General features: G+C 52.7%; 2 protein-coding genes across 3 annotated transcripts; one reads left to right on the top strand and one right to left on the bottom strand.

Annotated features, from left to right (window-relative positions):
* Positions 1-2459, bottom strand: IZUMO4 (IZUMO family member 4). The gene is given in 7 exon segments (XM_036314040.1): positions 1-429; positions 980-1151; positions 1354-1372; positions 1422-1752; positions 1840-1918; positions 1996-2064; positions 2067-2459. Coding segments are annotated over 7 exon segments (882 nt in total). The 5' UTR covers positions 2200-2459; the 3' UTR covers positions 1-350.
* Positions 2460-2637: 178 nt separating this feature from the next.
* Positions 2638-22544, top strand: MOB3A (MOB kinase activator 3A). Of its 2 annotated transcripts, XM_036312178.1 has the most exons (4): positions 2638-2786; positions 13172-13677; positions 20280-20482; positions 20844-22544. In XM_036312178.1, exons 2-4 carry the CDS (start codon positions 13257-13259, stop codon positions 20871-20873), a joined length of 654 nt encoding a protein of 217 aa, XP_036168071.1. In that variant the 5' UTR covers positions 2638-2786; positions 13172-13256; the 3' UTR covers positions 20874-22544. The 2 variants fall into 2 exon arrangements, with proteins under 2 accessions (XP_036168071.1, XP_036168072.1); XM_036312179.1 differs by lacking the exons at positions 2638-2786; positions 20280-20482; positions 20844-22544 and adding an exon at positions 14428-15477 and having other exon boundaries at positions 13220-13677.
* Positions 22545-24441: the final 1897 nt, after the last annotated feature.

Here is a 24441-nt window from a genome sequence, read left to right as displayed (position 1 = left end):
AAATTGGTGTGGGGACTGACCTTTGGACCCTGTGCCCATGACCAGATGTGTCTTGCCCAGGCCTCACATGGTTCTCCCTGCCCCTACAGGAACTGCTCCATGATGAGAAGTGTCAGGGGCATTTAATCACCCATCATATAGTTCTGATCCCACCCAGCATCTGCTGGATACAATCCATCCCCCTTCCCCTCCTCCCAGCCTTGGCCCTGCCTGGCTCTGATGGGCTTGTGCAGGGACCCACAGAGAGCTGCAAGCCTGCTCCAGAGTCAGGCTGGGACAGCCCAGCTGAGTCCCGGCCCCACACTGCAGCTGGGGTGGGTCCAGTGGGCCTGATGGCTATCGGCGCTATGTCAGCACTCAGAAGCATTGTCCAGTGTCAGGGTGATGGGGTGTGGGGGCTCCAGACCCACGAAGCTTGGTGATATCAGGCTGCAGAGAGAAACAGGTGCCTCAGTACTTCCTCTCCCATCCCACTTCAACCTAACTGGTAGGTGTTTGCTAGGGGCCTGGGCCTCGCCTCCCATGTGGGGCATGTGACAGGGCTGCAGACAGACCCTCAAAGTTTTGTCCCCACCCAACTCCCACCTGGCCAGGGCTTTGGAGAGGGGGAGCTCACCTTGTGTTGGTGCCCTGTCTGAAAGACACGACTGGGCCCTGGTTAGCCCCATGACCCCCAGGTCCCTCCACTGGGGTACATCCATCATGGGAGCGGGGGTTCCTCCTAGGTTCTAACCACAACCCTGCCACCCACTTGGGGCAGGGTAAGACCAGACTGTGGGAAGGGACGCTTTAACCAAGATGATCTGCCCCCCTTGTGCCAACTGAGCTCAGAGACCCTTGAGGAAGGAAGGGCTGGGGCCCGGAGCACAGGGTCCAGGTCCTGCCTCCTGGTGGCTGCCCTCACACATACCCTACTGACTGATAAAACTCATGTTGGTTTGGAGAGGGGGGACTTGTGCCAATTATTTCTACAACTCACATGTAAAGGAGGAAGCCCTGCACAGCTGTGTTCCACTGCACCAGCAACCTGTGGGGAGCCAATGTGGCCCTGAGTTCAGAGGGCCAGTGGTGCCCACCCCATCCTACCCACGTGATGAAAGGCAGAGAGGAGGAGGTAGAGGAGGGACACCCATGGCCTGGACAGAGGCTCACTCACCACAGTGATGCTGACAATCAATGCGGCCTGTGCAGGGACAAGAGCACAGAGAGCACTTTCGTAGCAGGCCCTGCCTGTCCCTGACTCCAGCCCACCTTCTCAGGCCTGCCAAGGCTTAGGGTTTGTCCATCAGTCGCTGGGGGTGGCTCCTAGCCTGGAGTGGAGTGACTACTGGACAGGGTGGCAGCAATACTCACCAGTGCCTCTAGGGGCCAGCTGGGGAAAGTGGCAAGGAGGGAGAGATGGGATTTATCTTTCAAGGGGCCCTGCTGGCGCCCAGGGCATGAAAGAGTTCCTCCCTCAGGGAGATGCCCTGCTCGGGGATTTCTGTCTGGTCCCATGCTGGCCGCAGGCTCTGAGTTCTAATGCCCGGATGCACTGACACCCTATCCACATAACACCAGCCCCAGCTACGCCCTGGCCCAGGGCTCCCAGCGGATGAGAGGCCTCTAAAATACTCCTGTGGTCCTGGGTCCCCTAGGCCCTGGGAAGCATGCCCCTGCCTCAGCCTCTCTAGCTCACTTTCAACGGTGGCATTCTGGATGAGGTGCACCCGCTCCCAGAAGATAGCGTGAAGCTCCTTAGGGGAAATACCCCAATGGGGGTTGGCAGGAGGAGGGAAGTCAGGTTCGAACGGTGCGCGGTCCGGGGTGTCCTAGGGCGGGTGGGCCATACCCTTATCCGGGAAATACATCTTCCCCTTGTACAGCTGATCCAGCTACTGGTACACGGTGTTTGCCACTTGGTTCAGCTTTTCCCGGGCTAGGCACTGAAGGACCGGGCTAGGTCCGGTGAGCGGCCGGGACCGGGGCCGGGGTCTGTCCGGGCCGGGGACGCACCGATCGCGGGGATGGCCAAGTGCAGCGCCTTCATTATGTCCTGGCTCCAGTCGGTGAGCAGCAGCCCAACACGGGGATGTCGTCCCCCTACCAGGACTTGAGGTTCATGTGATGGCGGGTGAAGAACGCCAAAAAGTTGCCATGGCAGTGCAGGCAGCTGCGGGCCAGCGCGGCCTTCAGCTGCAGGCACAGCGGCAGGGCCATGGCCTGGCCACGCTCATCACCAACCGACCAACCGCACCTCCGCGCCACGCCTCGCCACCACGCACCCACCAACGGCGCCCTCGGGCCCCGCGACGGAAAACTGCAGACGCGGGCTCAGCCTCCAGGCCTCGCCCACGAGCCGCCACTCCCTGGAAGTCTCCCTGCCCCAGATCGGCCCCACCCTCGGGCCGCGACCCTCCGAGCGCCCACAGTCTGCGGTGTCAGCTCCTCCTTCCAGGCCGCTCCCTGCTCGAGGCCCCGCCCCTCATCCCCAGCACAGTGGAAGCTCCGCCCACAGGCTTCGGCCGCAGGCACTAACCAATGGCATCACGGCTTCGGTTGCCAAGCAACATAGAGCGCGGTGTCGCGGTGCGCCCCCTCTCTGTGGATATCTTATCCCTCAGCTCCGCTTCCGGGGAGGCCTTCGTCTGTAGCGGAAGTAGATCCGGCCGGGCGGGGCCGGGGCAGGCTGTGCGCGGAGTTCCTCCTCGGCGGGAGGCGAGGTGCGGACTGGCGGGCAGCCGGGGACAGAAGACCGACCGAGGACGGAGGCCCGCGCAGCCCGGCCGGTCGGCGTGAGGCGGAAGGTGGGTCCTCGGCCGGGGAACGCGGGCGGTGGACAGCGGACGACCGCGAAGTGGCGGGCGCGGGCGGCGGGAGTCCTGGTCTCTCAGGAGCGGCAAACGCGGGCGGCGGGAGGGAGTAGTCGTGGGCTCTCGGTCGAATTCGTGGCTGCAACTGTCACTTAGAGATCAACCCCGAGCCGTGCCACTTACTATCGCTAGGCCCCCGCCACTGGTTTGGGGCAATTGCGCAGGATTTCAGGGCTCCTGCCCCACGGGGAGTCTGCTTTTCGGGACCCGAGCTTCTTGCTTCCTGGTCGGGAGTCCCTGAGCGCTGGGCAAAGGCTGGGCGCGGGGTGTTGGCGTGTCCGCACTGCCCATTGCGGGGACTTCGCAGTCAGTTCCGTCCCTGCACTGGCTGGTGGGCCGGCATTTGTTGGAAAGGACCACGTATTCTATAAGATGTCACTGAAAGGGGAAGAGGGGCATGGTTGGAAAATACAGAAAGTCACAAAGCAGAAAATAAATCATGGGTGACCTACCACCCAGAGAGCCAGTGTTAATCTTAGGGTGAGATTCTTCTGGTCACGTGAGGGGTAACGGGTATCCATGCTCTGCACATATTTAAAGCACGCAGGTGAATTTGGAGTATGATGTGCATATTTCACAGCCCAGGGCCTGTCTGCGCTACCTGGTTTTGGACTTGCTGGTGTTACCCGTGGCCTCTGGGCAGCTGCTTTCTCCTCCTTCCCTCACCCGATACAGAGGGGGTGCTTATAAGCCCATTTTACAGACTCAGTGCTCAGTGACGCCACGGGGCTGCCGAGTCCCCAAAGCCCTGAGCCCCTGTTCTCTGCCCTTTGACATCTTAAAAAACGAGTGGCCTTTTTTTTTTTTTTTCTCCCTGTTAATCCTCATCTGAGGATATTTTTTCCATTGATTTTTAGAGAGAATGGAAGGGAGGGAGAGAGAAAAAGAGAGAGATAGAAACATCGATGTGAGAGAGACACATCAACTGGTCAGTCGAACCCGAGACTGAGTATGGAGTGAGAACACAGCAAGTGCGAGTCCTGGCTGCCCTGGCCCCAGGGCGCCCCGCTTCCCGCTTCCCTCCCAAAAGGCCCTTCGTTTCTTCACCCCAGATCCTGCTCTGATAGCTGTGTTTCTCCTCCCTGGACACCCACCTGAGACAGCACCTGTCCCGTTGCATCTTTCTTCTGACAACTGGATTTTCCCTTCTTTTAAAACCCTCTGGAGCCCTGGCCCGTGGGTTCAATGGTTAGAGCGTTGGCTGAGCACCAAAGGGTGGAGGGTCAATTCCCAGTCAAGGGCACATGCCTGGGTGACAGGTTCGATCCCTAGGCTGATTGGGGTGTGTGGGGGAGACCGGTAATGGATGTATTTTCTCTCTCCCTCTCCACTTTCTCCAGAAATCAATGGAAAAATATCCTAGGGTGATGATGAACAAAAAAACCCTCTGTCCAGGGCAGCGGCCACGGGCAGCTCGTGAGCCCTCCAAACATGGCTGGATTAAATTAGGACCTGCTATATGTGCAAAATGAACATCAGATCACAGAGGCTCCTATGTTTTTAAAAGGCAGAATATCTCCTTAATATTTTCTGTATTCCTTAGGTGTTTAAATGATATTTTGTTGCCCTTGTGTTAAATAGAATATATTATGACTATTGATTTGACCTGTTTCTTTTCATTTTCTTACTTTTCAATGTAGCTACTGAAAATTTTGAAATTAACCGTGGGTGTACATTATATTTCTAGTGCCTTCCATGGTGTTTATTCTTTCTGCAAATATATGTTCAATTCTGGCTTTCCTAGGCTTCGTGGTTTTTTGCTTCCTGTTTGTGGCTTTAGTAACTTCTTCATAGGGGTGAGCTACTTAAAGGACTTAGCCAAATGCTTGGTGTTTTTTAATTGGTGAATTAATGTTAGCTATAGTTTTTCTAATAGACTTATTTATTTATTTATTTTGTCAATCCTCTCCCAAGGACATTTTTTTCCCATTGATTTTTTAAAGAGAGAGTGAAAGGAAGGAGGACAGACAAAGAGAGAGAAACATCAATATGAGAGAGACACATTGATTGGTTACCTCCCTCATGCACCCCAACTGGGGCCAGGGATGGAGCCTGCAAACCGAGGTACGTGCCCTTGGCCGGAATCGAACCGGAGACCCCGAGGACTGACACTCTAACCGCTGAGCCAAACCGGCTAAGGCTTAATAGACTTTTAGAGCAGTTTTGGACTCGTGGCATAACAGCAGAAAGCACAGAGATTTCCCATTACCCTGTACCCCCACATATGCACAGCCTCTCCCACTGTCAGCCTTCCTGACCTGAGAAGGGTAATTGTTACAAGGATGAACCTACACTGACACACCACTGTTACTCCCAATCCATGGTGACATAAGAGTTCATTCACTCTTTGTGTTGTACCTTCTGTGGGTTGGGACAGATGTATAGTGACATGTGTCGACCATGACAGTGTTAGAGTAGCGGCACTGCCTTCAAAATCCTCTATGCCCCCCTTATTCATCCCTCCCTCCCCCAACCCCTGGCACCCCAGACCTTTTAATGTCTGTGTAGTTCTGCCTTTTCCGAATGTCACCTTCTCAGACTGTATTCTTTCTCTTAGTCATGGGCATTTACAGTTCCTCGTGGCTGATAACGTACTTTTTTTGAAACCTCCCTAAAGGAGAGAGAGTGTCTTTATCATCTTTGCATCTCCTACACAGCAGAGCTCAGCGTTCTCCGTGTCCCAGGCCTCTCAAGTAACTGATCATCTGTAAGTTTCTCTCTCTCTCTCTCTCTCTTTCTCTCTCAGCAAAAGCTGTATTTTAGTGCCTCAGGGGATTCATGGAAGTGCTAGTTCAGTTCCTGAACTTTTTAGACAATTCATATTCTGACAGGTTTAAGCCAGGCTGCTTCTTCTGTGGAAGGGCTCCTGCTCTGGCCGAGCTCTATGTTCATGGGAAAGTCAGCCATTAATTACCTTTTGAGAGTTGTTCTCACATCTCCAGAGCCTCATAAAATGGAGGCTTAACAAAATCCCCAGCAGCGTCTAGGAAGCTAGGTTTTTACCCTGGGAAGTTCCAGACGTGCCCCAGCTGGTGAGCTCTGTTTCTGATTTCCTGGAATTACGAAGTTCAGATAGTTTAAGCAGAAAAGGGGAATCTGGCTTCAGAAACTGGATTCTGGGAAAGACAAGGTCACTCCTGCGCTGAGTCCCAAGGAAGACATTTGGGGTGGGCACTCTGCGGGGCCGTCCTGGGCACTATAGGGTGTTGAGCAGCATCCCTGGTCCCAGTCCACTCAATGTCAGGAACACCCACAGTGTGACAAACATAGCTGTCCCCAGACGTTTCCTGGGGTCCCCTGAGGGCAGGACCACCCTGGGTGAGACCCACAGCTGTAGCTGACTTGCTGGGAGCTCTTTACAGACTCCCCACCCCCGCCCGGCTCCCGGAGAGAGTGAAACCCTTGAGTGGATGGGCCTGGCCCTCCGAGGACAGCTCAGAGCTGTGACTCCTTCCCTCCATAGCCCCCTGTCTCTGAGGTCGGTGCACAGTCAAGTCCATATCTGAGGATCCCGATGTGAAAAGGAAGCGTGGTCAACAATAAAGAATTATTATTTAAAAAAAAAAAAGGAAGCGTGAACAGCTAATGATAGGCATAAGCGTGGATGGGCGTTCAGGGGCACTGTTTCATGTGTCCTGCCCTTCCTGACATGCCTCTGGCCAGTGAAGGTACATTGAAAGAGGTGTGGCCCTAAGTGGACACATCAATGACCCATAACCTTTCTCACCTTCCTCTGTCCCTCAGGTGACACGGTTTTGTCAAACAATATATCTGTACCAGTATTTGCCCCAATGGGAAACTGAAGCAGAGAGAGCTGGTCCATGCACACACCACACCCCTCTCTGTCTTTTTTTTTCTCCCTGTTTAATTCTTCCATTACCCCTCTCTGTCTTGATGGAGAGGCTGGGATGTAGGGACGTCCAGTTCAGATCTCAGCCCACCTCCGTGTGCTGTGAGTTCTTAGCTCTCAGCCCTGGGAAGGGTCCCTTCTGCCTCTTTCAGCTGCTGACTTACTGGCAGTCCTTAGTGCCTCTGGGCTTATAGACGGATCACCCATGTCTGCCTCTGTCATCACATGACCATCGTCTCTATGGGTCTGTGTCCAAATCTCCCTCTTCTTATGAGAACATGTGTCCTTGCATTAGGGTCACTCTACTCTAGTGTGACCTCACCTTAACTAATTACACCTGCAAGACCCCATTTCCAAACAAGGTTCCATTCATAGTTACCAGGGTCAGGATTTGAACATGTCTTTTGGGGGACATGATTCAATTCTTAATGGGAGTGGGAGTGACTACTGATGGGCACAGTGTCTTTTGGGGTAGTGGGAATGTTATGGAATTGGGGATGGCTGCATACTGTATGAGTTTGCTAAAACCATACATTGACTTGTATACTTTAAAAGGTTGGAATTGACCCTAGCCGGTTTGGCTCAGTGGGTAGAGCATCAGCTTGTGGACTGAAGGGTCCCAGGTTCGATTCCAGTCAAGGGCATATGCCCGTGTTGTGGGCTCGATCCCCAGCATGAGGCATGCAGGAGGCAGCCAATCAATGATTCTCTGTCATCATTGATGTTTCTCTCTCTCTCTCCCTCTTTCTTCCTCTGCAATCAATAAAAATATATTAAAAATAAATAAATAAATAAAGGGTCTGAGTCACTGAATAAAAATAAAAGGGTGGAATTTACCAGGATGTGAATTATATCTCAGTTGGGCTGGAATCTATAGAACCACTCAACAGCACCTGGCTTGGAGCGGCCCCCTCAAACCTTACTTCCTGCCTTTCTACAATACATGTTGGAGAACATCACCCAAAAACCAAGACCTGCGCACAAAAGGCCAACAAAATGCAGATCCTCTCCCCATGCAGGAGGAGGCCCGAAACCAGTCTCAGCAAGTACCCTACAGGATGGTGGGGCCTTCCTGCACAGGGAGCTGTGGTCATATTTAAAAATGAACATTGCCCAGCACTGTGGCTCAGTGGTTAAAGTCAACCCATGAACCAAGAGGTTGCTGGTTCAATTCCCGGTCAGGGCACATGCCTGGGTTGCGGGCTCGGGGACCTGCACGAGGCAGCCAATCAATGTTTCGTTCTCTCTTTTCTTTTCTGTTCTTTTCTTTTCTACTCTATTCTTTTCATTTTTCTTTCTTCACAGAGGAGGGGAGAGGGGAAGAGAGATAGAAACATCAGTGATGAGAATCATTGACTGGCTGCCTCCTGCACACCGCCCACTAGGAAAGGAGCCCGCAGTCCAGGCATGTGCCCTGCTTGGGAATCGAACCGTGACCTCCTGCTTCATAGGTCGCCACTCAACCACTGAGCCATGCTAGTCGGGCCAATCGGTGTTTCTATCTCTATCCCTCTCCTTTCCTCCCTCTCGAAAGTCAGTTTTTAAAAAACACGTTTAAAAAAATAAAAATAAAAATGAACATTAGGAGGTGGAAGACAGTGCTGGGCACTGGCTTTTGTAATGGAACAAACCCTGGGCCGCAAGCATCTTCCAGCTAAACACCTGGGCTGCTGGCCTGAGCCTAGGGCTGATCTCCCAGACTGGGGTCTGTCCCTCCAACCCACCCCCACCACCAGGTTGGGGTAGTGTCCTTGAGGTGGTGGCAATGTCAGCAGCTGAGGCAGGATGTGGAGGCACCGGAAGGAAGTGGTGATGGGCCGGGCTTTGCTGCACCTCATGAGGCAAGGCCGTTGCTTGGAGGAACTGTTTTGTTTACAGGAAATAAGTGGGGGTGGGTGTGTATTGAGTGGGGGATTTTGTCATCTTATCTTGTGTCACTCTAGAAGCTTCTAGGTGCTTCTGTGGAAGAACCAGGGAGCCAGGAGAGCCTTGAGCATTGAATTCTGAGACGGTTCCAGCCCCTCCCCACGCTGCACCCTTGGAGGGGCTCTAAGAATATCAAAGAGAAAGGCCCCGAGATGGTAATGGGGCAGCAATGTGGACTGGTTCACAGCCGGCCACCCTTCAGGCTTGGAATGTGTGTTTCTGATACAAAGTTGTTTATCTTTAATGGGAACTCTGCCCATCTAGGAACTTTTTCAGAAAATCATCGCTGCCACTTAAAAAAGATCCTCCCACCTTCTGAGTCAGAAAGGCAAGCAGGACCCTTGCAAGCCCCTTTCACTGCCCTACCCCATCTTCCAGAACTGTCGGTGCAATGGCATGACAGGATGTGGACAAAAGACAAGTGGCCCTCCTGTGGGGCGCAGTGGGGCCGCCTCCTCCCTAAGGCTTGGCTGGGCAGGGGCTCTTCTCAGTGGCCCTGTCATTGCCCCTAAGGCTCCTGTGTTCCCAGGTCTCCTGTCCCCAAGTGACGTTGTCAGGGGTTAAACTCCCATCACCAAAGAGGCCCCAAAATAGAAGGTAGCAACCGGGCCCTGGGGGGTGCAGATTTCTTTGTGTTGGGATTTCCATCAGGGTAGAAGGTTTGCTGCAGGATAAACAGGAACCTGGAGTAGAGGCAGCTGTGGGGCCTGTGGCCTGGCTTGGCCAGCCCCGCTCTGCTGGATGAGGGGTGTGGCACTCCAGTTTGTCTTCTCATTACCAAGTGGGCAGCCCTTGCCCCACATGGAGGGGCGTTGGGAGGCTGAAATAAGACCAAGGATGAGGAATGAGGAAGTGTCCCCATGGTGCCAGCAGGCAGTGGGCACGGGGAAGGTGGCTGGCTTTTTTGGGTGGCCCACAGGGGTTTCTGTACCTTGACTTGCCCCCACAGTGGCCTGAGAGCAACTTGGTTTGCAGATTCATTAGCTGGCAGGTGTTTGAGCCACTTGGGCAGTTAGCAGTCACAGGTGGGACTGCAGGGTCCGCACCTGGTGTGTCCAGTGTACACACCCATGGCATGGAGGGGTCCTAGGATGTCCAGCCCTGAGGGATGCAGCTCATCTCTCAGACAAGGGCCAGTGAGGTGGCCTGTTCATCAGAGCTTCCTGGAGGTGTCTGAGACTGGGCCCCATCCTGTCCTACGGTAGGAGAGGAGTGGGCAGGTGGAGTGTTGTGGTTGCCCATTTCCCCTATTAGAGGCACCACCTTCCCACTCCTCCAGGCCCTATACCCCCAGGGCTGTGCCCACTCACCTAAACCAGGGAAGGGTGCTGGTCTGCACTCTGTGCTGGCATTTTAGAGGTTTCGGGTGCGGGAGAGACCAGCCTCGGGGGTGCCTGGCACTGGATTTGGGATAAAACAAGTGGAAGCTGGAATAATGGATAAGTGGTGAGTTAGGAGACATGGGGCCCAGCAGAAAGAACCACAACTTCACCCGCATGGTTCAGGGTTCGAGCTCAGGCTCCTCCTTCTACCAGCTGCGTGGCCTGAAACACTGACTTAATAGCTAGTTAGTACTGAGTCAGTATCTTCTAATGTGGGAGCCATCCCCCATCCACTTGTGATAACCCCCAGTTGTGACAACCACAGATGTGCCCAGACATTGCCCAGGGTCCTCTAGGGGCAGGATGACCCAGGTGAGAATACTGGTTTAGGCGTTTTTTATTATATATCTAGTATCTGGTATTAAACTGAAGGCTTTTGGAAGATAGAGCCTGGCCTTCTGCCATGAAGTCTTCGTTGAGTGCATAGAGTACATAAGGGTGGTGCTGGCAGATCTGCCCTGTCCCCTCTGACCCCTGCAATGGGAGAGACTGGAGTTGGCGGTGGTTCTGGAGAAATCTCTTGAAGACCAAGGCCCAGGAGTCCTCTTCCCTCAGAGACTCTTCCTGGGCCCGGAGATGGGCAGGGCCAAGCCTGAAGGAGGCTCTCTCTGGGCTCCAGGATGTGGCTTGAGCCATGACTCAGCTCTCTGTAAATTTTCTGAAATCCTCACCCTTAAGCCATCTTGTCATCTGAGTCACGTCACCTTGGCCCCAGGGACACAGTGCGTATGTGCCAGCTCACTCTCTGGGCCCGGGAAGGACTAGACTTGACTTTGGCCTGCACCCTGCTGCCCTGAGCTGGGTGCTGTGTTCAGAGTGGGCGTGCACTTGCCTTTGGCTGAGCCTGGCCTTGGCAGTGCTGAGCTCCATGGATCATACTCCGTTGGGGCTGTCCTGGGTCCTTGAGGTTGAGCAGCATCCCTGTAGAGGAGGTGAGGTCCAATCCCCTTAGTTTGTGGTCATTTGCTACGTGGTGTGCTGAGTCGTGAGGGTGGGCCGCCGGACCAGTGCAGCTGGCCACATGTCACAGAAATGAACTCCCACAAAAGAACATCCAGACCTATAGAAGGATCTTGTAAGAATTTTTCAGAAGTTTTTTGAGCCAAACTGAGGACATGCCTGGAAGTTAGTTTTCAAGGGATTGAGCAATGCTCCGGAGAATGGCAGTTTGCAGGGTTTTTTTTTTTAATTTTTTAAAAAATATATTTCTTTATTGATTTAAGAGAGGAAGGGAGAAGGAGGAAGAGATAGAAACATCAATGATGAGAAAGTCATTGATTGGCTGCCTTCTGCACGGCCCCCACTGGGGACCAAGCCCGCAGCCCGGGCACGTGCCCTTGGCCGGAATCGAACCCGGGACCTTTCAGTCCGCAGGCGGACACTCTATCCACTGAGCCAAACCGGCTAGGGCTGCAGTTCTTTTTATGCATTTGGAATCAGAGGAGGACAATAAGGAAGGTTACATGAAATCGTTGGTGGGAGATTAAGGAGAAAGCTGAGTGGGAAATCCTAGTATTAGGTAAAGTAAAATGAAACATGTACTTCTTTTACATTGAAGGGTGCAGGATAGTTAACAGCCTTTACAGTGAATAGGAATGGTATGTGGGCAACCAGATAACACTGAGGAATATACTTGCTGGTGGGGGTGGTTACCCTCCTAGGGGTCTGGGAAGAGAGATTGCTCCGACATTTCAAAGGTGTTCACCTAGATGCACAAGAACGGTGGGCAGGCTCACGTAACATAAAGACTGACCTTTGCTGAGGAAACCTTAGGCCTGGGATGTGACCACCCGTCACAACCTGCCTGGGGTGGGGATCGATCAGATCATCTTCCATGGCTACTCTTGGTCACTGAGCTTGCCAGGCCTGCCATAGGGCCCCCAAGCTTCTCAGTTCTACTCTGTTGCCCCTTTTTTGTTCATACCACAATTCAAGCAAAGAAAAGGGGGGCGTTTACTCTAACATTATAAATGATGATTTATTACCTCTCTCTGGTGAACTTCCTAAAGACCCCCACCCCGCCAGCCCTACGGGCTCCCGCCCTCCTTGTTTCCTCCACATGCTCACTCCCAGGAGGGGCCCCGGGCCTGCAGATGGAGACAAGGAGGCTGCAGGTGGGCTAGCGCCATCCTCACAGAGGGGTGGTTATATTGGGGTGATGCAGGGCCTTTGGCTTCGTGTTCATTTCATCCTCTCACCTCTGAGTGGACCTTGTTACTCTCCCCACATAACAGAGGAGGAAACTGAGCAAAGACGGGAGAAGGTGGACTGGGTAGGAGATTGAAGCCTCATGGCAGGGGACGCCGGCTACAGCCCCCACATCAAGGCCTTGGCCCCAGAACATGGCATGTTCGCATGTAGGCGCAGACAAGTCCCAGACAAGCTGGTCCACCCTTCTCAGATGGTATTCTGGGGTGAAGAGTGTCCCCCCAAATTCATGTCCACCTGCTGGAAGTGGGGTCTTTGCAGATATCATCAAGATGATAAAATGAGTTCCCACTGGATTGAGGTGGGCCCTAATCTAATGAGATTTAGACACAGAGAAGCAACAGGAATGTATTCCCTCGTAGCCTGGGAGGGTGTCATCCCGAGTGGGCTGGTCTCCTGAGGCTCAGGGGGAATGATAGTTCCAGGCTCCTCTCCTGGCTCTGGCAGTGTCGGTGACCCCTGCTGTCCCTTGGCCTGTAGACACATCACCCCATCTCTGCCTCCCTGTCACATGGACTTCTCCCTGTGTGTCTGTGTGTTTCCCCCTGTCAGGGCACTCGTCATCTAGGGCCCACCCAGACAATCCAAATAAGGTCCCAATCACAGGTCCTGGGGATGTGGACATCTCTGTACAGAGGCCACCACCGAGCCCGCTGCGGTCACCCAGAGCCCCTGTGCAGGCTTTAGCATACCCTCTCCCACTTTACAGGAGCCGCCGGGTGCTGGGCGGGAGTAGGGTGCTGCCTGTCTGGTTCTCAGAGTCCTGACTCGGCCTCTCCTGCTCTGAGGCAGTCGGGACACACCGTGGGGCACTTCTCTTTACTGAGGAGCTGGCATCCTTTTGGTAAAACTCAAAACCACAAGTCCTGGAAAAAAAACCCAGTGTGGCCCACTCTTGCTTCTGGAACAGGGTTTCCAGGAACAGGTGATCATTCTTTCTGTCTGCATTTCAGATCTCAGGGAAGACCTGGGTGCCAGTGAATTTCCAGCCACCTCTGGGCTGGTGGCCGACACCAGGAGTGTGCAGTGAGGACCACGATGTCCAACCCCTTCCTGAAGCAGGTCTTCAACAAGGACAAGACCTTCCGCCCCAAGCGCAAGTTTGAGCCCGGCACCCAGCGGTTCGAGCTGCACAAGAAGGCACAGGCCTCACTGAATGCGGGGCTGGACCTGAAGCTGGCCGTGCAGCTGCCCAGCGGTGAGGAGCTCAACGACTGGGTGGCAGTGCACGTGGTGGACTTCTTCAATCGTGTCAACCTCATCTACGGCACCATCAGCGATGGCTGCACCGAGCAGTCCTGCCCCATCATGTCGGGGGGCCCCAAGTACGAGTACCGCTGGCAGGATGAGCACAAGTTCCGCAAGCCCACAGCACTGTCGGCCCCACGGTACATGGACCTGCTCATGGACTGGATCGAGGTGCAGATCAACAACGAGGACATCTTTCCCACCAACGTTGGTGAGTTGGGTGGCCTGGGGTGAGGGCGGGGGGAGGCGGGGTGTGTTTGTAATAACAGTTGACTGAGATAGAATTCACAAACCGTGAAATCCACCCATTTAAAGTGTAAGTTCAGTGCCGTTTAGTATATTCATAGGGTTGTGCAGCCATGCCTTCTAATTCCAGAACATTTCAGTATCCCCACAGCATCCCTCTCTTCCAGCCCAGTAACCACCAGTCCACTTCCTGTCCCTGTGGATGTGCCTGTTCTGGGCTTTCACATACATGGACTCACACGGCGTGACCTTTGTGTCTGGCTTCTCACTGAGCACCATGTGTTCATTGTTCGCCCACGCTGCAGCCAGTGTCAGCGCTTCATCCTCCTCATGGCTGAGTACCACTCCAGTCTGTGGATCGGCCACGGTTTGCTTCATGTTAAGGTTCTTGAGATGGGAGATTGTTCTGGATTATCCAGATGGGCCCTAATTTCATCAGAAGGTCCCTGTGAAAGGAAGGCAGAGGGACATTTGACACACAGAAGAGAAGGTGATGTGACAACAGGAGAAGGAAGATGTGATCATAAGCCCAGGAATGTCAGCAGCTTCCAGAAAAGGCAGGAAATAGATCCTCCGTGGACCTTCCAGAAGGAAGCAACCCTGCCCACACCTAACATCAGCCCCGTGAAACTGCCGTGAGGCTTCTGGCCTCCAGGACTATGAGGGAGCACAGAGGAGTGATTTTAAGCACTAAGGTGGTGATAATTTGTTACAGCAGTCCTAGGAGACCCACACAGAGGCCCTTCTCACTGTCACCATTGGCATCAACACAGCACCATGGAAGACAGTTTGCGGGGAACCAGCTCTTGGTCACTGACGGGGTCTGCACCTGGTCAAGTTTCTCACCCCTCTGGACCTCCCTCACCCTCTGTACAGGGAACGGGCCTGCCACTGGCAGAGGGCTCTCAGAGGCCCATCTGAGAAAAGACTCACTCAGAATAGACACTTTCCCAAAATAGGGATTCACAGGTGCCCCCACCCACCCTGGAGTCCGTGTCTGCACATGCTTGCTGTTCTGACTCACAGCCTCCTGGGTCCCCCTAAAGTCCTGACAGCTCCTCAAGGGGCCCTCATCCTAGAACTTAGACCCTGAGCCCTCTAGTCAGTTCCTTGCCTATGGGATGGTAATTCTAGCAATTTTACCAGAGAGGAAACTGATGACCAATGGAGAGAAAATGAACTTGGCAGCCCTACCCTGTTTGGCTCTAGCCTCTGCCACATCACGGGGTCTGGGTGCACCACTGCTTTCCTTGGGAGCCTCTGTGTCCCAGGCCACATCTTCCTGCCCTATTTGCAAACCCAGGCCCTCAGCCTGTTCTGACCCCCAGCCAAGCCAATGGAATAAAATGCTTCGCACGGACAGCAGCGTGTCTGCTTCTTGTCTGTGGTGCTTCTGAGAACCAGTCTGCCGGGTGCTCCCTGGGGTTAGATTTATGGCTGAGCCAAGAAAGGACGGGGTCCAAATTTCATCCCCATATCCCACACCTGTGCCATTGACACCTGTACACCCACCCCAAGCCACCAGCTTACGCTCTTTAATGTTAGATTAGGTGGCACACTTCTCCTGAAAAGGACCACACAGTAGCTCTTCATTGGCACTGCTTGCAGAGGCAGCAGCCATCTCCTGCTTGGCATCATGGCTTCCCTCAGACCCCTGGTGAAATCCAGGATTGTCAAAAAGAGGACCAAGGCCCGGCCAGTGTGGCTCAACGATTGAGCATCGAGCTATGAACCAGGAGGTCACAGTTCAATTCCTGGTCAGGGCACAAGCCCAGGTTGCGAGCTTAATCCCCAGTAGGGGGTTTGCAGGAAGCAGCCTGTCAGTGATTCTTTCTCATTATTGATGTTTCTACCTCTCCCTCTCCCTTCCTCTCTGAAATCAATAAAAATAGACATGTTTTTTAAATGAGGACCAAGAAGTTCATCCAGCACCAGTTAGACCGATATGCCAAAATTAAGTATAACTGGTGGACACCCAGAGGCATTGACTATGGAGTGCACAGAAGATGCAAGGCCAGATCTTGATGCCCAACATTGGTTATGGGAGCAGCAAGAAAACACAGCATATGCTGCCCAGTGGCTTTTGGAAGTTTCTGGTCCACAGTGTCAAGGAGCTTGAAGTGCTGCTGATGTGCAACAAATCTTCCTGTGCTGAGATGCTCACAGTGTCTCCTCAAAGAACCACAAGCCATTGTGGAAAGAGCAGCCCAGCTGGCCATCAGTCACCAATCCCAGTGCCAGTAAAGAAAATGAATAGACAGAATGTATCCTATATAATAAAAGGCTAATATGCAAATCAACCGAACGGTGGAACAACAGGTCGCTATGATAACCAGGGGGCAGATGCTCAATGCAGGAGCTGCCCACTGGCCATCAGTGCACTCTCACAGGGGGAGCACCACTCAGCCAGAAGCCAGGCTCATAGCTGGTAAGCGCAGTGGTGGTGGTGGGAGCCTCTCACGCCTCCACAGCAGTGCTAAGGATGTCCGACAGCCAGTTTAGGCCTGCCAGTGGGCCTAAGCCAGCAGTCGGACATCCCCCGAGGGTTCCTGGACTGCTAGAGGGTGCAGGCCAAATTTTGTGCACCGGGCCTCTAGTTTGTGTTAATAAAACCATAAAATTCTATGGAACAAAACAAAAAAAGGACCACACAGTATATCTTTCCAGCTTTATGACCCAGAAGGTCTCTGTCTCAACTACTCAGACCTGCCATGTAACCCAAAAGCTGTCATAGATACTGTGTAAACAAACAGATGGGCCTGTATTCTAATAAGACTTTATTACAAAAGCAGGCAGTGGGCCAAATTTCAACCCCTGCACGAGAATACCATTGCATGCTCAGGCTATGCAGTCCTGGAGATTACCTTTCTCTTTTTCTTTATTTTTTATTCTTCCCCGAGGACATGTTTTAGAGAGAGGAAGGGAGGAGAGAGAGACATTGATCAGTTGCCTTCCTGACTGCTCCAACTGGGGATCAAAAACCTAAAACCCAGGCCTATGTCCTGTCTGGGAATCAAACCAGCAACCTTTAGGTGCACAGGATGATGCTCAACCGACCGAGCCACTCTGGCCAGGTCTGGAGATTACATTTCTAAGCCCTTCTCCCAGGATGAGCTGCTCTTAATCACTCCCCTTCCCAGCATCACCCTTGCTGACTGCTGATACCCCCTCTCCTATACAAGAACCATCAGTCCCACATGGAGGAGGTCATCTGGCCCCAGAGTCAGAGGAGTGAACAGAGCCAGGCTGGTCCTTCCATGTACAGAGAGCCTGTTCTTTCCCAATTGCCTTCTAAATGGACACATCTCAGACCTTCCGCTGGGGTGAGCAGCTGGTTGGCTCCCCATGTCAGAGCGTCAGGTCCCAGTTTTGCTGCGGACACTGTATCTTGAGCCTTCTGGCACATGGATAGCCTGCACTCACCTGGACTTCATTGGGCCATTACTCAGCCATCCATAGGCCCAATAACCAAGTGCTGTCCAGCGTATTACGTCCCATCTCCTGAGAGTGTGTGTCTGGTGCACCGCAGCTTTCCCACGGTTAGCCACATGTGTGTCCTCCCCTGGCCCCTGAGCCCCTCTCTTCGAGGACGGGCTGATCTGGCCCTAGCTTAGTGAGTTAGAGCATCATCCCGCTACACCAAGGTTGCGGATTCAATCTCTGGTTGGGGCACATACAAGAAGCAACCAATGAATGCATAGATAAGTGGAATAACAAATCTATGTGTTTCTCTCTCTTTCTCAAATCAATTTAAAAAACAAAAAGGATGGGCCAGTCTGTCAGTCCTGGTCCCAGGCCACCTCCCTGGTAGCACTGGTTGGACCTCGTGAACATGTGGCTTCTGTCTTGCCTGTGGGACGAAGGGGACCTGAAGTCTTGGTGGGGTAAACAGGCAGGAGCAGGAGGAGCCCACGGTGGCCCCACGCACAGCAGCATGAATGTGCCTGAGGCACCAAACTGTCGCCTAGAGTGACTCGGATAGAGAAGCTCAAGGTGGGTGCACTTTACCACAGTTTTTTTTTTTCTTCTTCTTTTTTTTTTAAAATATATTTTATTCATTTTTTACAGAGAGGAAGGGAGAGAGATAGAGAGCCAGAAACATCAATGAGAGAGAAACATCGATCAGCCGCCTCCTGCACATCTCCTACTGGGGATGTGCCCGCAGTCCAGGTACATGCCCTTGACCAGAACCGAACCTGGGACCCTTCAGTCCACAGGCCGACGCTCTATCCACCGAGCCAAACCGGCTTTGGCCACAGTTTTTAAAGTAAAGAAATTAAATACAATAACAGGAGAAGAAATTGCAACATGGTGTATGGATTCAATTAAGCTCTGACAAGTACATGAAATTATATTATAAAAACATACTTAAGCGGAAACCGGTTTGGCTCAGTGGATGGAGCGTCGGCCTGCGGACTGAAAGGTCCTGGGTTTGATTCGGTCGGGGGCATGTGCCTGGGTTACGGGCACATCCCCAGTAGGAGATGTGCAGGAGGCGGCTGATCGATGTTTCTCTCTCATCGATGTTTCTGACTCTCTGTCTCTCTCCCTTCCTCTCTGTAAAAAAGCAATAAAATATATTAAAAATAAATAGATAAATAAATAAATAAATAAATAAATAAAACATAGTTAAATCTTGGCCGGTGGGCTTGGTTAACATGTTGTCCTGTGCACCAAAAGGTTGCGGGTTCTACCCCTGGTCAGGGTGTGTGCTGGAGGCAGCAGCCAGTGTTTCTCTCTCATAGTGATGTTTCTCTCTCTCTCTCTGTCTCTCTCTCTCCCTCTCTCTCTTTTCCTTCCTCTCTCTCTCTAAAAAACCAATAAAAACATCCTTGGGTGAGGATTTTTTAAAAACTACTTAAGATGGAGAGAAAGATTTATCAAGTGGAAAATATCAGAGGTCAAAAAAAAATGTTTTTAGGGGTTGTCCCATTCTGTTAAGAAAAATACTTCCAAAACCCAGTCGTCACCAAGTGCAGGCATTATTTCTGCGAGAGCTGTGCACTGCAGCATTTCCGCACGACCCCGCACTGCTACGTCTGTGACCAGCAGACCAATGGCGTCTTCAATCCAGCGAAAGAATTGATTGCTAAACTGGATAAGCATCGGATGCAGAAGAGGATGGGAACTTGACAGAGGAAAAGGCAGGTGATGACGTAGGTTCCTGGATAGATGGCTTGTGAAAGCATCAAGATGTCTTGCAGAAATCATTAAGCAGAAAGGACCACCTGGCATTAAGAAGACCCTGGACAGGATGCCACCACGAACCTATTCTTCTCCCGGTTTTGAATCACCTCATTCCTCCTCCTCAGCCATGTTGGAAACAGCCCTTTGAGGTCTCTTTTAAGACTTGCCATTGTCCTCACTCCACGTCTCCTCCTGTAGACCAGGCCATAACTCACCCCCGCTACAGACGCGGGCATTTCTTCTCTGTCCTGCTGTTGGGGTGAGTGTTTTCGTGGAAGGGAAGAGAATTGGATACTATGGTTGAGAGTCAACTTACTAAGGTTTTTTGCTAGTGCTTCTGAGGCAGCTTGAGTGTCAGTGAATAGCTTTCATTGGACATCTGAGAAAATGACCCAGTGGAGGGGGTTATTAAGCTTTGTTGGTGAATCCATGGCAAGTCCAGTCACAGGCTGAAGTTCCTCCTAGAACCCGTCTGCAGAGATTTCAAGCTGAAGGTGATGCTCAAAACTCACAAGTTGCTACAAAGCAGTCTCTATTTCCTGATTTTTAACATAATACAGGTTTATTATAGAAAATTTGAGAAATAAACAACTAGATAGATGAAAAGAAAACTATTCAAAAATCCTTTCACAGAGAAATAACATTGTGAACATTTGATCAGCTCTCTCTTAGAAATAGTTACATATTGCTTGTGCAAAATTGGGTATATTGTTTCTATTTAGATTGTAGCCTGTTTCTTTAAACTTCCTCTGTATTTAACTATGTATACACACACATAAAGAAAGAGGGAACACTTCCGACTTCTTAAAAAAAAGAGAGAGAAAAATAAATGTTACTAGAAATACACACCTACACATGGCCAGACCCCAAAGGGCACATAGCAGATCCACAGTTTGCACACATGGGCGGGGAATAAAACGTTGGTTCTGGGTTCTGGGAAAGGAGCTAGGCAAAGGCAAAAGGAGTGTGCGGCACCCAGCACATCCCATGAGGGCTGGAGCGGCGGCTGTCGGACCCCGGAGGACGGGCTGCACCTCTAGGCCTGCCCTCCGTTCCCCGGGCGTAGTTTCGCCACAGAACCGTGGGTTTCTCGGGGCATTCGGTGGGCTCCCTGGAGCTGGAGGTGAGAAGACCAGGGTGGGGATCAGGAAGCCGAGGATCCTGCAGAAAGGGGCTCCTTCCTGGGGACAGACACCTCCCACCCAGTCAACACCTGACTTCAGAGGAGACCGGACGTGCGCTGTGTGAGCTGGGCAGGAGCCCGCCTCCCGAGCCTCTAGTTCACAGGCTGTTCGCACCGCGGTCCAGGGGCAGTGTGGTGTCAGCGCCAAGCTGGGCCCGAGGCTGCTTCCTGAGTGCCCTGGCCCTCTCTGTTCACAGGCACGCCGTTCCCCAAGAACTTCTTGCAGGTGGTGAAGAAGATACTGTCCAGGCTGTTCCGCGTGTTCGTGCACGTCTACATCCACCACTTCGACCGCATCGCGCAGATGGGCTCCGAGGCGCACGTCAACACCTGCTACAAGCACTTCTACTACTTCGTCAAGGAGTTCGGGCTCATAGACACCAAGGAGCTGGAGCCACTGGTCAGTGGGGCAGAGGCTGAGGGGACCGGGGAGGGGGACCCTGGGGCCAGTAAACCGGGTTTTGTGAATCGTTTTATTGGCACACTCAGCCGTTCACTTACTACTCCTGCTGCTCTCAGCAACAGGGCAGAGGTGAGCAGCCAGACACCATCTGGCCTCCAGGGCTGGCAGGTGGCCTCTCGAGCCCTTCACAGAGCTCCCACCCCAGCCCTCGGCGCGCCGCTGTCTGATCCCTTTTCTGTGAGGTTTGACCTTAAGTCAGGCCCATGAGTCTCCTGAGGCTGCACCCCCTGCTTCTCTGTGTGTGTGTGATTCCCGTCACCTCTGTGTCAGTCCCTGATGTCCTGCTTGTTCTTAACAGAAAGAAATGACCGCACGGATGTGCCACTGAGAGCCCCTGGGCCCCGCTGTCACTGACGCAGTGCCAGGGACACTCGGCTTGAGGGCCACCTTCCCGGAACATGGACTATGTCCCGCCCTGGCAGCTCGGTGACCCCCACAGTTGTCAGGTGGTGACCTCTGTGCCCCCAGTGCTGCACTGGACACCGGGGTCGAGTCCTCTCTCTGATTCTGAGATGACAGCAGCTGTGGGTCCATGCACCATGGGCCCAGCCTCCCAGAGCCCCACGGGGGGAGCTTGAACTTGAACTCTGTGATTCTGTATGCTGTGAGCAACTGGGAAAATCCACTTTATCTCTAAAGCACTTGGATCTGCCTGGAGGCTGGAACTCTGCTTGCCCTTCGCAGGCCTGTCCCGTAATGCCCCTAGCATGCTCGGCCAGGAGAGGACAGACTGCACAGGCTCAGTCAGCAAACAGGAACCCGCCTCTGCTGGGCTTCAAGCCTCAATTCCCTCGCATGCCTGCTGAGCCCCATGTCCGTGTCATGAGCGGTACGACGCGGCCCTGGCGCTCTCCCCTCCTCCGCTCCTCAGTCCCCTGTTCTTCCACGGCCCTGGCTCTCTCCCCTCCTCCGCTCCTCAGTCCCCTGTTCCTCCAGGGCCCCCAGAACATTTGGCTCATCCGTCAGGGTTTCCTGGGGCCCTTTCACGTGTCATAAAAGATTAAACTTCTGTTTATTTTTATATTTTTGTTAATACTCACCCGAGGATATTTTTCCCATTGATTTTTTTAGAGAGAGTGAAAGGGAGGGAGGGGGAGAGACAGAGAGAAACATCAACGTGAGAGAGACACATCGATTGGTTGCCTCCTGCACACACCCCTAACGGGGCTGGGGATCAAACCTACAACTCTTGGGTCCGTGGGTCAACACTCTAACCATTGAGCAACTCCAGCCGGGGCAAAGATTGAGGTTTTTATACAGTCGCACTGACAACCACCTTGAGGTAGATTTTAAGGGAAAGCAGCTTTTTATCTATAAACAGTGAGCTCCCCTCCCCTCTAGACAAATATCCCTCCATTATGAATAACCCAGGGACCCTTCCCCAGAACCTGTCCTGGATTTGGGGTCTGAACTTGGCCTTTCTTCGGGTGCCTGCCCACTTTATATGAAGCCCTTGGTGTGGCCCTTCATGGCCAGGCGACCAGCGTCCCAGCACTGTCTCCCCAAAGAACACTGGGGCATATGGCCAGGCATGGAAGTGACCTCAGGAGGTCACGTGCTGCCCCAGTTCCAGGCTCCCTGCATCTCAGTCCTGCCCTCAGGGCACAACAGTGGCCTTTCCCACGGCAGCCCTTCCCACCCAACCACACCCACCTCTGAGGTCCTCTAGGCGTCTGGGGCGTCCACAGAAGAGGGGCCCCATCTCCCAACGCCATACAAGTGCAATTAACACAACCTCAGCCTGGTCCTGGATACCACCCGGTCGAGCTCTTGGATCCCTGGGGACACGGGCCTTGAAGGAAAACCATCCAGTCGAATGTAGCTCCTTTTAAATACAAAACCACAACCAAACACCAGAACCACTGTGTCCCCTCCCAGGTCTCTGCCAGCTTCCCCCTCGAGGCAGCGGGGCCTGCGGGGCAGGAAGGGCCCTCCCCCCTCTGTGCCTGCGGGTCTTCCACCAAGAACTTCAGAATAAACTGTGTCTTTTTATACCTGACGCTGCTGGCTGCCATTTCTGTTTTCCTGGCAGGGGGCTTGGTGTCAGGAATCATCCCTGTTGTTGTCACTGGGGTGCTCTCCTCCCGAAGTGGCGAAATAAATGTCACAATGGCTTGTGGTCCACCAGAGTGCCCCCAATAGATAAACAAATGCACAGAATGTGGGGGGGTTAGAATTTCATGGGGTACAGGGTGGGGCTATTAGGATAAAAATGTCAAAAACAGGTTGAGTAATGCCATAGGAAGGTGGGTTTTGTGTTCTCGTTTAAATTACTTCCCCCACTTACCCAATGTAATTCTAATTCTCTGGCTTTTTGCCATGTGAGAGAAGTTTCCAGAAAACATTGGACTGAGTGCAGAAGAATGGTTGAGAGGGAACAGAGGAATGTTCCCATTCCAGCCATTATTATTTTTTAATATTTTTATTGATTTCAGGGAGAGAGAAATATCAATGATGAGAGAGAATCATTGATCGGCTGCCTCCTGCATACCCCCTACTGGGGATCGAGCCCACAACCCAGGCATGTGCCCTTGACCGGAACCAAACCCCGGACCCTTCAGTCTGCAGGCCGACACTCTATCTACTGAGCCAAACCGGCTGGGGCCCATTCCAGCCATTATTAACCAGCCCTGCAACCTTGGACACAGGACAAAGTGACACAAACTTTTCTCTCATAAGTGAAAAATGGGAGCAGACATCTTACTCTCAGGGGCCCCTTTCAAATGTAAAATGTCATGATTTCAGGCCAATGGGATTTGGGTTTTTGCAAGGGGGCTTGCAGGCCATGCTCCTGGAGCGGGAGCAGATGGGGAAGAGGAGCCTGATGGACGCCAAGGGCCACGCAGAGCCTTGGGGTGGACTGACCACCAAGAACCTGCAAGCCCAGTGTGGCTTCCGGCCCCCAGGGGGCGTGCTGACACCGTGGGAAGGGAGACGTTTCCCTCGAGAGTGAATTAATTCCATGTTGTTTGGAAATACCGTCTAAAGAAGCCATTGTCTCCTTACCCTTTGATTTACCCTCAATAATCTCCAGGACCAGTTAAAGAATTTGGGAGCTGTTATTGTTATTTTAATAACAGCCCTCATCCCAGTTCAGGGACCTGTGGACATGTCACCCCATGTGGTAAAGGAACTTCGCAGATAGAATTATCTGAGATGGGGATGACCCTGGACTCCCCAGGGGTGGGTGGGGCGATGTCATCACAGGGTCCTTATAAGAGGAGGCAGGAAGGTCAGAGTCAGAGATGGAAGAGACGAAGCTGCTGGCTTTGACGATGGAGGAAGGAGCCACAAACCAGGGATGTGGGGCCTCTAGAAGCTGGAAAAGGCCTGAAGCACTTCTCCCTGGAGCCTCCAGAAGGATCAGCCCTGCCCATATCTGGGTTTAGCTCCATGTAAGCCATGTTGGACTCCTGAACCCAGAACTTTAAGGGAATAAACTTATTTAAGTCATTGAATTTGTGGTCATTGGTTACAGCAGTCATAGGAAAGTCATACACCCTCTAGAAAGAATGCTTTGCACAGCCCAGCCGGTGGCTCAGTGGTTGAGCTTCGACCTATGAACTAGGACAGTGGTTGGCAAACTGCGGCTCGGCAAACCGCGGCTCGCGAGCCACATGCGGCTCTTTGGCCCCTTGAGTGTGGCTCTTCCACAAAATACCGACTTCTGCGCATGGGCCACGAAGTTTCAGTCGCACTGTATGTGTGCAGCGCACGTGGTATTTTGTGGAAGAGCCACACTCAAGGGGCCAAAGAGCCACATGTGGCTCGCGAGCCGCGGTTTGCCGACCATGGAACTAGGAAGTCACACTTCAATTCCTGGTCAGGGCGCATGCCCAGTAGGGGGCGTGCAGAAGGCAGATGATCAAGGATTCTCTCTCATCATTGATGTTTCT

The sequence above is a fragment of the Myotis myotis genome, unplaced genomic scaffold, assembly GCF_014108235.1.
Source record: "Myotis myotis isolate mMyoMyo1 unplaced genomic scaffold, mMyoMyo1.p scaffold_m19_p_6, whole genome shotgun sequence".
Lineage (NCBI taxonomy): Eukaryota > Metazoa > Chordata > Mammalia > Chiroptera > Vespertilionidae > Myotis > Myotis myotis.
Note: the sequence above shows the minus strand (reverse complement) of the source record. Positions and strands in the feature narration are given on the sequence as shown.

What these genes read in the sequence shown, in the direction of transcription:
- MOB3A (XM_036312178.1), top strand. Translation starts at nt 13,257, where the DNA reads ATGTCCAACCCCTTCCTGAAGCAGGTCTTCAACAAGGACAAGACCTTC. An exon ending in CATCTTTCCCACCAACGTTG is followed by an intron (nt 13,678 to 20,279) that starts GTGAGTTGGGTG and finishes CTCTGTTCACAG; the next exon opens with GCACGCCGTTCCCCAAGAAC. An exon ending in CCAAGGAGCTGGAGCCACTG is followed by an intron (nt 20,483 to 20,843) that starts GTCAGTGGGGCA and finishes TGTTCTTAACAG; the next exon opens with AAAGAAATGACCGCACGGAT.